This window comes from Neophocaena asiaeorientalis, unplaced genomic scaffold, assembly GCF_003031525.2.
Source record: "Neophocaena asiaeorientalis asiaeorientalis breed wild unplaced genomic scaffold, Neophocaena_asiaeorientalis_V1.1 scaffold504, whole genome shotgun sequence".
Classification (NCBI taxonomy): domain Eukaryota; kingdom Metazoa; phylum Chordata; class Mammalia; order Artiodactyla; family Phocoenidae; genus Neophocaena; species Neophocaena asiaeorientalis.
The window spans coordinates 7,424,364-7,435,181 of record NW_020174438.1 but is presented as its reverse complement, the minus strand read 5'-3'; the positions used below and the strand labels follow the sequence as shown (position 1 = coordinate 7,435,181).

Sequence of the window (10,818 nt, the reverse complement as noted above, 5' to 3'; positions counted from 1 at the left end):
GTCCACGTGGGAGGCCAAGGCCTTCGGGAGCCGGTAGGGACGTGGGGACCTTACAACATGGGTCTCTGCAGGTCCCCCCATATAGTGATGAAACTCAGCCCCAGAGAGCAGCAGCTCTGCTTGTCTGAAGTCAGAGATCAGAGAACAGAGGTCAGAAAGCATGGAACAGAGCTGAGGAGGCTGCCTGGGCATCACGGGGCAGTTAGTCGTTATCTCCCCTAGTGTTTTCACCCACAGGCCCTGGCAAGCTCTCAGCTCCCTTCCACTGCGGTGACGAGTCTCCCTGACGGGATGGTTGGTGCCCTCCATGAGGCAATTATTCCCTCTTACCGGACACTCAGCCAGCAAGTCAGAAAGTCCTGTGTGGTCACTGAGTGGCAATTCCGGGCTCCAGCAGCCAAAAGCCATTTTTGGACTGTGTGGAGGGTCAGTGGTGATGGCCGGACCAGTTCAGCCACATCCTCTAGGGTCAGGTACTTTCCTGCAGGGATTCAGTAGAGGCTTTTGCCCTCATTCCTTGCTTTTCTAAGTTGCCCTTTTTGAACTTTAACCAGGAGACACTGGAGCTTAACATGATGGCAAGTCGCTGCTCTCCTGTGTGGATCATGCATACACCTCCCGGGTGAACCTCAGACTGCCCCCCGCACCACGAAGGGCTTCCAGCAGGGGAAGCCCACAGTCCAGCTTGACCACTGGAGCAAACCATGGACCTTCTGGAGCATAGTGGGGGGTAAAGTGGGGAGAAGAGTGGAGGGGAAGAGACTGTAGACCAGCGAGGGGGCTGGCAGCAGTCCGGGTGAAAGAGTAATCAGCTGAGTTGGTGGCAACAAGGAATGGTGAGACAGTGGAGTATTTCAGAGCTAGAACCGGCAGCCTTAGGGTCGAATGGAGGAGTAAATGAGAGTGAATTTGGTGGGGGGAGGTGAAATTTGAGGTAATGAGCACTTATATGTACTGGATGCTACTTCCCCATTTGTCCGGTAGTTGGTAAATAGTAGAGTCAGAATTTGAATCCAGATCTGATCACCAAGCCCGTGCTCTTAACCATACCCACTTTCAGTTTTTGAGCCTGATGAACATAGGTGGAAAGTTTTGGAGGAAAGAATGTGAATTAGTTTTGGACACTCTAGTTCCAATTCACCTTTTTATTCAGAAACTCTTTAATGAGGGTCACTGCCATTCATCTGTCCTACACCACCCCCTCGACAGGCCCCAAGAGCACATCCCTGACATGACCTGCACCGTCCCACACACAGCCCAGTCCTGTGTCCCTTTACTGCATCCCACATCCCGCCCCCAGTCCCATCAGGCACCATAGCGAGAAGAGCCGGGATCCGACACAGCCTGCACCAGCTCGGACAGTCTCTCCAGGTTCTGCTGTCTCAGGGCAAACGTGAGACTCAGCTCTTCCTCAGGGTCCGCACGGCCCAGAGACACCCAGCCTGGTGGCAGCCTGTAGGGTCAGGGGTCAGGCACATGGCCTTCATTAGAGTAGGGATGGGAAGGTTCACCATTAGAACCTAGAACTTGGGGAGGATTCCAGAAGCAGATATGGATCACAGGAGGTGGATTATCGGGGACTGAATCTGGGAACCTGGGAATAAGGCTATGGAGTGGGTACCAGGAGCTGGTAAGGGGGGTGAGGGAGGCTAGAACCAGGAAAACGGGTACAGGAGAGGCCATGGGGTAGGGGTTGTCAGTGCTAAGTCAACTCACGTCCACTGCTGGTCAGGCTCCGGGCTGTAACTGCATTTGCCGGCGACAAAGAGGGCAAGGAGGCCTAGGAGGCTGCAGGGGCAGCACATGGGTTTCAGCAGGAGCTGGACTGTCATTATGTTCCCACCCTCCAACATATACTCCCTCCAACATGATTCCCTTCTCCCAGGGCCCCCCTGATTTCTTACCAGGCTCGGGGGCCCATTCTGCCTTTCTGCAGATCCGCTGTCATGTGACAGATCACATGAGCCCTATAGAGCACCACCACCTCCCGTCTCTGCCTAGAAACTAGTGACGATGCTGGCTCCTCCCTTGAATGGGTGGTCCTGAATGCTGAAGAAGGGGAGGGGCTGCTCCTCGGATTCTCCCTCTGTGGACTGTCAAACACTGGGTAAGCTCAGGGCTCCCCACCTGCTGCCACAATCCAGGACTCACCACAGTGTAGGGGGTGCTTCAGAAAGGCGCTTTGGAGGCCCACAGACCCAGGTTCTTACTAGCTGTACGGAGCCTAGGTTTCTTCATGTAGAATATGGAGACTATTATGTTAGAAGTGCTCTGCCTCAGAGGGTTGCAGTGAAAATTTACAGAGATAAAGCAGGTGGACCCCTCAGCAGAGAGCCTCACATGGCAAAGGCTCAACAAATGTGTGCTCTTATTACACGCGAGTATATAGGGGCCCCACGGAAAACAAATACACCACGTGGCTGCTCTTGTACCCACCCCCACCTCCCTGAAGACCCTCAGGCCTAGAGCTGGCCATCTCCAAGATCTCTCCCCAGCCAGCCAACCCCTCTCTAGGTCACTGCCACAAGCAAGCCCCTGCTGTCTGCCGTCTTCTGGCCTCCTGCCCACGTTAGAGGGAAAGGTCAACTGCAGAGATGTCATAGCCTCAGGTTGGGCTCGGGCTCCCAGTGCCATCCCCACTCGCTCCCACCCTAGATGCCCCTGTGTCCACCAGCTTCTGTGACTCCTGAGGTGTCCACAGTGTGCCAGGTGGCTTCCCATCATCCCCCCACCCCTACGGCCCCCACAGAACAGAGCCGGACACTGGGTACAAACTGCAGTTTATTAAGGCTCCAGAGTGAGAATTGGCACTTGATTCTGGGCAGGGGCAGGGGTGTCAGTGGAACCCAAAGGAGCTGGGCCCAAACAAGTTAGAGGGACTGCCCCCATTCCCCCTACCCCCCAATAAATAAAGTCTCAGCTCCATCTCAGGGTGCTGGCACAGGGCGAGAAGCCCTCACTGAGGAGGACCCAGGGCGGCTGCCTCCTTCATCATCTTTCTCTCCACACTGGACCCGGCCACAGGTCAGTGCCCAACAGGGCCTCGTGGTGCTGGTGCTCTGACAGGGCCAGGGTGAGACGTGAGACCTGTCCCCACTGGAGGACTCTGGGGTGGGGATCTGGCCTCCCCCGCGGCCAATCATGGTCCGAGGCTGCCCAGGGCAGGCTCAGATGGGGCCTGCATTGGGGACACTGTGCGCATCCCAGGTCGGGGCCCAGCCTGGGCCACAGCTAGATATGCAGCTCCGTGTCATCGGGTGGCTCCAGGCCGGACTCTGCGCTCAGTGCTGAGGCTGAGGGGCCCTGGGCCACCCCAAATGGTGAGACAACAGGTGAGCGAGCAGCCAGAGGAGACAGTGAGGGTGAGAAGCTGGGGGACATGGCAGCTGAGGACAGGGAACCTTCATGGCTGATGGGGGAGCGGTGAGAGGCTGGTGGGAAGATGGCCCGGGTTGTAGCCGTGCTGGCTGGCTTGGGGGGCACAGACTTGGCTCCTGGGTGGGCCACGGCAGTGATGAGGGGTGGTGGGTCAATACGGGGAGCCGGGGGACACGGCCGAGCCTCATCCTTGAGCCGGGCGATCTCTGTGAAGACGCTGGCCAGCGGCTGGAACTGAGGGCACCAGCTCAGCAGGTAGTCCCAGTTATAGCTGCCACGGAGCTCCTCCTCCCCAGCCACAATGGCCGTCAGTGCTCCTGCCACACACGGCTTGCCATCTGCTGGAAAGCCATAGTCCCCAGTGGGTGCAGGGCTTAGGCCACAGCCCCCCAAGAAGGCTGTGGCAGCGGCTGGGGGGCCCTCCTCTCGGTACAGAGTGGCCCCTGCACCCGGCAGCAGCAGCCCTGCCTTGCGGCCCTTATACCAGGTGTCGGGGGCAGGTGGCTCGCAGGATGTGTCACTCAGTCCATCTGCATCCTGCTGGATGCCGGAGTCAGGGCCACGGGCAGCCAGAGAGGAAGCCACACTGGCCACACGGGGGAACTCGTTGATCATGCGGATCTCGTCATCCTCTGCGGCCTCCGCTGAGCCTCGGCCACTTGAGTGTGAAGGGTCCAGGGAGCCACCGCGGGGGTAGGGTCCTCCAGCTCCTGGCCCACCATAGCTGGGGAGAGTCTGGTGATACAGGTGCTCTGAAGGCGGTGGGCTGGGTGGCTCTCGGCCCAGCTTCTGTAGAGAGCCACTGGCCAGGGGTGCTGCCTGTGACATCGGGCCAGGTGCCGCCTCAGCCTTGCGGCTCCGGGCCCGCACCAGCCCTAGGACCAGGGCTGCCAATGCGAGCACCACCACGACTCCCAGGGAGGCCGCCACAGCCCCCACCAATAGCAGGTTGAGGTCAGGTGCCAGGCCCAGCGCAGTGTGGGTGATGTCCACAGTTACGGGCACTGTGGCACTCCGGGAACCAGGCAGAGGCCCCCGTGCTACCACCTCCAGCCTCAGCTCCCGTGGTGCCTCACGTCGGGTCCGGCCCCCACCCCCAGAGGTGCCTGTTCCGCTGCCTGGTGCCCGGCTGTCCACCCGCAGGTACAGGGCACCTGTAGTCTGGTTGATACCAAAATAGGGGGAAGAGGTGGCAAGGGAATAGAGCACCAGGCCATCAGCACCTCCATCCTCGTCTGTGGCCTGCACGTGACCCAGGCTGTGGCCACGCCGGGCACCTTCCGGCACTTGGAAGTGGAAAGCTGGAGCCAAGAATACTGGGTCATATTCATCCTCACCAGTCACCAGCACTGACACAGTGACTGAGGCTGACAAATTCCCAGCATCGGTAGCACCCACCAGCAACTGGAAGCTTCCTGTGTGCTCATAGTCAAAGGCCACTCGTGCCCGCAACTCCCCTGTTGAGCTGTTCAGCGCAAATGCCTCACGGCCCTCAGGCCCTGGCCCAGCCTCCAGCAGGTGGTAGCGGAGCCTTCCGAAAGCCCCAGCATCGCCATCAGTCGCATGCAGAGTAGTCACGAGAGTGCCTGGAGGTTGGTTCTCTGCCAGGCTGGTGCTGAGCAAGCTCAGAGGGAAGGCTGGCCTGTGGTCATTCACATCCTGGACCTCGATGGTCACTGGTGCCAGAGCAAAGTGTGCCCCGGCAGGGTCGGCAGCCCGCACGACAAGCTGATGTCGAGCCTGGGTCTCACAGTCCAAGGGGTGTGCCAGTCGCAAGTCACCCGAGCTCTCATCCAGCTGAAAGAGCCCAAAAGGGTCGCCTGAGCTGAGGGTGAAACGCACAAGGCCATGCGGGCCTGGGTCAGCGTCGGAGGCCTCCACGTGCAGCAGCTCGGCTCCAACAGGTGTGTCCTCGGGTACTGCCACACGGTAGGATGCTCGGGTGAAGACAGGTGGGTTATCATTGACATCCAGCACAGTGACAGTGACCGGCACAGCCGAGCTTCGAGGTGGCTGCCCCCGGTCAGCTGCAGCCACAGTTAGATTGTACTGGGTTAGGCTTTCGAAGTCTAGAGGCTCAAGCAACACCAGGCAGCCCAGGGCCCGGGGGCCTAGTCCATCACCCTCCCCAGTCTCAGCCAGCCGGGGTTCCAGCTGGAAGACTCGGCCCCGGTTGCCACTGACAATGCTGTAGTCCACGGTGGCGTGGGTGCGGCTTCCGTCGGCATCTGTGGCCTCCAGGGTGAGCAGGGTGGAACCAGGGGGCAGATCCTCAGTTACTGCCACACGGTAGTGTGACAATGTGAAGCTCGGGGTGTGGTCGTTCTGGTCCTGCAGCTGCACGTGCACTGTGGTGCGTGCTGCCCGAGCCGGCGTCCCATGATCTCGTGCTTCCAGCACCACGTCCACCACTCCTGGCCCTTCATGGCCCAAGGCCATTGTCCCCACTGTTGTGAACAAGGTCCCTGAGATGAGAAGGGAATGAAGAGAAATATGCCATCAGCAGAGGCTGTGGGTGAGCAGAGTGACCCTTCGAGGACTGGGAAATGGCCTCTGAAGTCAGACTCCAGGGAGTGGCCTGTGTGCTAGGAGATTACAGAGGGGCCTCCAGGATTCAGAGAATGGCTTCTAGGCATGCAGTCAGGACAGTGCTTAAAATAGAGACAAAGGGCAGAAAATGTCCTCCCTGGGTCAGAGATCTAGGAGTTAAGAGTTCAGGCAAGAAATTTCAGGAATGAGGTCAAAACATGGCCCAGCACAGTCAAGGATAAGGGGTAGATCCCAGGAAGGACGCACCGTTGTTGGGGTCAACACTGAAGCCCTCAGCAGGGGAAGCCAGGTGGTAGGAGACGTGACCATTGGCACCTGAATCCCGGTCAGTGGCAGAGACGGAGAGAATGGCACTGCCTGGGGGGGTGTGCTCAAGCAGCATCACCTGAGGTGTGAGGACAAGGGTTTAAGGCCAAGCGTCCCAGCTGCCCACTCAGCCTGTGTTCTGGAGCTTGGTCTCATGAGCTCTGCTTGGCATCCGTCCCCGCTTGGAGCCCATCCACCCCTTAGAATTTGGATCGTGCACCTTCCCCCATTTGTGGGCACCGGATGAAGAACCTGGACACAGTTCCCAGGACTTATAAGGCTGGTCTTATATCCCCAAAGATCCGTCCCCACGTCAGTTGTGACATCCAGCCCACCTCAGATCCTTCTAGCCTTGTCACTCCCCGCCGTTGTGAACCCTGGGCCCAGAGGTGGGGGCGTCAGTACCTGGTAGAGGGTCTGTGAGAAGGTGGGTGCATTGTCATTGACATCCTCCACGAGCACCGTGAGGTTGGCACGGCCCTCGTGAGGCCCGTCATGTGCCAGGAGCTGCAGGTGGTAGCGGTCATGCTGCTCGAAATCCAAGGGGCCCGTGAGGGAGAGGCGGCCACCATAGCGGCCTACACTGAAGGGATCCTGGGGCCCAGAAGGGCTCAGCACATACCACAGTACCGGTCCTGAGTCCACATCATTCCCTGTTACCTGTGCAATCTCTGAGCCCAATAGTGCGTCTGCAATACATGGGACAAGTGCGTTTGGCGTGGTCCCAGAGGCCCCTGGAGCCCCAGAGTGGGGAAAAGTGCTTCCCTACCGCCCTCTGTACCTCTCACTTTACCCAGTCCTCACCTTCCGACACTCGGAGCTCCCAGGGCTGGGGGATGGTGGGGCGATTGTCATTGGTGTCGATGACCATCACCGTCAGGGTCGCTGAGCCCACCAGGGCTGGGCTTCCTCTGTCTGTGGCCATCAGCACCAGCCTGAACACAGAGCACAATCGGGGTGGGGCCTGGGGATAAGGGAGAACCTTGTGCAGGGATAGGAGGGCTCAGGACAGGCTGGGGGGTGGGGAACTCAAGACGTGGCCTAGGGATTGAAGGGGATTCCATGCGGGGCTCAAAACTGGATGGACCTGGGATGGAGTCTCAGGGTCTACAGACCCAAGCCTCACCGTGTTTCGGCCCAGATCTCACGGTCCAGGATAGCTGTGGTAGTGATAGTGCCTGTGGCTGAGTCTACATGGAACAATCCCCGGGCTGGCTGGGATGCGGCCAGACTGTAGGAGATCTGTCCACTGGGGCCTTGATCCAGGTCATCTGCTTCGACCTGGTGAAAGTAGGAGTCTGCTGGCACTGGGCCGGCCACAGACAAAGTCCGCCCAGCCCTGCCCCCCATCTTCCCGTCACACCCCACACCTGCAGCAGGGGTCCCTCCAAGGGCCTGGACTCAGGCAAGAAGGCCACGTAGTGGGGCCGCAGGAAGCGGGGAGCATTGTCATTGGCATCTTGCAGGGTTAGGGTCAGCACGGAGAAGGCAAAGGCTCCTCCACTCTCCGCCTGCAGCACCAGTCGCAGCCGTGGGTTTGCCTCAAAGTCCAGCCCCTCCGCTGAGCGAACCGTGACGGCTCCTGGAGGGAGGTGGAATGTATCACTGACAGACCTCTTGCTTGCCCTAGAGCCTCCTGTCTGAGGCCCGCTACTCAAGGGCAGCATCTCCCCAACCAGAGACTCCTCGGGCCCAAAGAGGAGCCCCGCCAGGAGCCCGTCCCCTCACAGAGGCCCCTGCTCCCGCCCCTTACCTGTACTAGGCTGGATGGAGAAGGTCCCTTTCTCATTCCCACTGAGAATGCTGTATGTGATGGGTCCACTTGAGCCCCCTGTGTGGATAGCCTTGGGGGAGACAATGGGAGTCCCTGCAGAGGGGATGATATTGGTTGAAATGTGAGCACTAGACTGAGGGAGTCTGGGGACTATTTTTAGTTAGTAACCCCAACCCATCCAGGGGTACAAAGCCGGGAGACATGGTTGGGCACCCACCTGGGGGTGCATTCTCACGGAGCATGGCTTCGCTACTAGCCCGGGGAAAGCGGGGTCCACGCTCAGACTCTCCCTGCAGCCCAACAATGACCACACCAGTGGCAGAGCGAGCTGGACGGCCAAGGTCGGTTGCCACGATGAAGAGGACATGATCCTGGGGACCCAGGGATACAGGGGAGCGGGCCACACGGATTTCACCAGTGTAAGAGTCCACAGTGGTGCCAGGAGGTGGTGTGCCTGCCAGCCGGTATAGGATAGAGGCATTGGCACCAGCGTCACGGTCTTCAGCTCGCAGAGTGGCCAGAGCCAGGGTTGGGGTACTGAGGCTAGGGCCTGGGCGGGGCAGGCGCAGCCTCAGGGGACTGGTGGGGAAGGTGGGCGCGTGGTCATTGACGTCGCGCACCATGATGGTGACAGGCACCGTGGTGCTTAGGGGTCCAGCAGCCGCACCATCCACTGCATTCACGGTAAAGGCATAACTGGGACACTGCTCTCTGTCCAGGGCTGCGGCTGTGCGCAATTCCCCAGAGCTGGGCTCCAGCAGGAAGGCTCCTGCTGCACCTGCACCCAGGTAGTAGGTCACGCGGCCATTGGGCCCAGCATCAGGGTCATGAGCCTGTAGCTGCAGCAGCAGGGTCCCTGCGGGTGCATCCTCAGGCACCTCCACAGAGTAGGCAGGCACAGGGAAGGCGGGGGCATGGTCATTAGCATCCAGCACTGTCACTGTCACGAACAGAGTAGCACTGAGAGCTGGCTGGCCTCCATCCCGGGCTTCTATCTGCAGCTGGAATGCCGGCTCCACCTCCCGGTCTAGTGGCCTCATGGTGCCAAACTCCCCTGAAGCTAGGTCCAGAACAAAGGCTTCTGATGGGTCCCCATCTGCAGAGAAGGGCATGCACACATAAACATACATGTGTCAGCCCATGGGAGCGGGGGTGATTTACAGGCAACCTGGCAAAGAAAGAGAAAGAGAGAGGGAGAGAGAAAAGAGGGAAAGTGGGATAAAGGCAGAGAAGCAAAGAGAAACACAGAAGGTAAAGAAGATACCGCAAAGTAGCTTTTCTAGGAGTGTGGTCTGCAGACCCCAGGGATTCCCCTGAGACCCCTTTGGGGAGTACATAAGATCAAAACTATTTTCATAGTAATACTAAGACATTATATGACTTTTTCATTCTCATCAACTCACAAATGCAGAGTGGGGTCCGGATGCTACGTGACATGTGATGACATCAGGACTTGGATGGTTAATGGAATGTGTGTGCTTGTGTAGTCTTCTGTTTCCCAGAATATTCTAGGTAGAAAGTTTAGAGCACAGCTATGTGTTGTTTTCAGAGAGTCACTCGTTTTCGCTGGCTTGCGTTCGGTTATACATGCTGCAATCTTTGTAACCTCATTACTGTCCAACAAATTGCTAGTTGAAACCCTAACATTTCTTTGGGCCTGCGCAGAAATACGGCAAGTGGTATATACTTCATTGGCTTGTTTTGCAATGATATTTTAAAATTTTCTCATCTTTAATATCAAATATTGTAAATACTGATATAATTTGTTTACTATATATTTTATATATTAAATTATTATTTCACATTTTATTATATCAATAAATGCTGATATCATATAAGCCAAAGTTCTTTACAGTTCTCAAAAATTAAGAATGTTAAGGGTTCCTGAGACGAAAAAGTTTGAGAACAACTGCTCTACAGGGAGAGACAATCAAGAAAGAAAAAGAAAGAAAAGAAACAAAAAGATAAAAAGAGACGAAGAGGAGATCAAGAACTGGAGGGGCACAGAAATAGATGCTTGGAGACACAGAAACATAAAGAGAAGGAAAAGGAGACCCGGGCACGCTGGGCCTGACACAGGCCAACAAGGAGTACACCTGGGCAAGTGGGTGCGGGAAGGTTCTCACCCAGGATGCGGTACTGCAGCTGCCCGTTGGCTCCCACATCCGGGTCAGAGGCCCGCAGCGTGGTAAGGGTCTGTGGGTCCTGGCCCTCAGGCACCTCCAGGGAGAGATGGGCACTCCCAAAGGTTGGGGCGTGGTCATTCTCATCCTCCACAGCCACTCGCACTGTGACATGGGTCAACAGCGGAGGCGAGCCCCCATCCCGGGCATACACTATCAGGAAGCAAAATCAGTGAGATCCAGCCTGCTCCCATCCCATGGAGGAATCCACACCACATAGTGTTCACCAGGTGCACACAAAAATCAGACTATGTCCCTCTCTCCACACCCCACAAGCACACAGGCACACCTGTCACACAGGTGGTGGTGTGACAGAAAAGGCACTAAGTGAGGCAACAAAAGATCTGAGTTCAAGTCCCAGCTCTGCCATTTCCAAGTTGTGTTAGCCTAAGCAAGTTACTGAATCGCTTTGGTACTCAATATCCACTTGCTCCTCTGTTAAACGGCTGCAGTGTAATCTGAGGGAACCCTAGAGGGCACAGCTGCGCCATTATGCATTCGAGAGTTAGTGTGATCACACTGGTGACAGCCTAGACGTCAGTTCAACTTGCACTCTGCCAAACTCTTGACTCCCCAAAAGGATTAAAAATATATTAGAGGGCTTCCCTGGTGGCGCAGTGGTTGAGA

The 10,818-nt window shown here is 57.3% G+C and overlaps 2 protein-coding genes across 2 annotated transcripts in view; both read right to left on the bottom strand.

The window, feature by feature from the left end:
* Positions 1-1,972, bottom strand: part of TPP1 (tripeptidyl peptidase 1) — a 6,610-nt gene extending 4,638 nt beyond the window's left edge. The window contains exons 1-5 of the mRNA XM_024757073.1: positions 1,905-1,972; positions 1,717-1,788; positions 1,314-1,453; positions 331-481; positions 1-124 (exon numbers count right to left, since the gene is read on the bottom strand). The exon at positions 1-124 is cut by the window's left edge and continues 1 nt beyond it. Of these exons, the coding sequence (XP_024612841.1) occupies positions 1-124; positions 331-481; positions 1,314-1,453; positions 1,717-1,788; positions 1,905-1,948 (531 nt within the window). The 5' untranslated portion in view covers positions 1,949-1,972. The remainder of the gene's footprint in view (positions 125-330; positions 482-1,313; positions 1,454-1,716; positions 1,789-1,904) is intronic.
* Positions 1,973-2,768: 796 nt separating this feature from the next.
* DCHS1 (dachsous cadherin-related 1) overlaps positions 2,769-10,818 on the bottom strand; it is a 20,841-nt gene continuing 12,791 nt past the window's right edge. The window contains exons 12-20 of the mRNA XM_024757065.1: positions 10,135-10,344; positions 8,226-9,104; positions 7,988-8,101; positions 7,605-7,816; positions 7,361-7,515; positions 7,039-7,169; positions 6,640-6,923; positions 6,175-6,313; positions 2,769-5,843 (exon numbers count right to left, since the gene is read on the bottom strand). Coding sequence (XP_024612833.1) covers positions 3,232-5,843; positions 6,175-6,313; positions 6,640-6,923; positions 7,039-7,169; positions 7,361-7,515; positions 7,605-7,816; positions 7,988-8,101; positions 8,226-9,104; positions 10,135-10,344 — 4,736 coding nt within the window. The 3' untranslated portion in view covers positions 2,769-3,231. The remainder of the gene's footprint in view (positions 5,844-6,174; positions 6,314-6,639; positions 6,924-7,038; positions 7,170-7,360; positions 7,516-7,604; positions 7,817-7,987; positions 8,102-8,225; positions 9,105-10,134; positions 10,345-10,818) is intronic.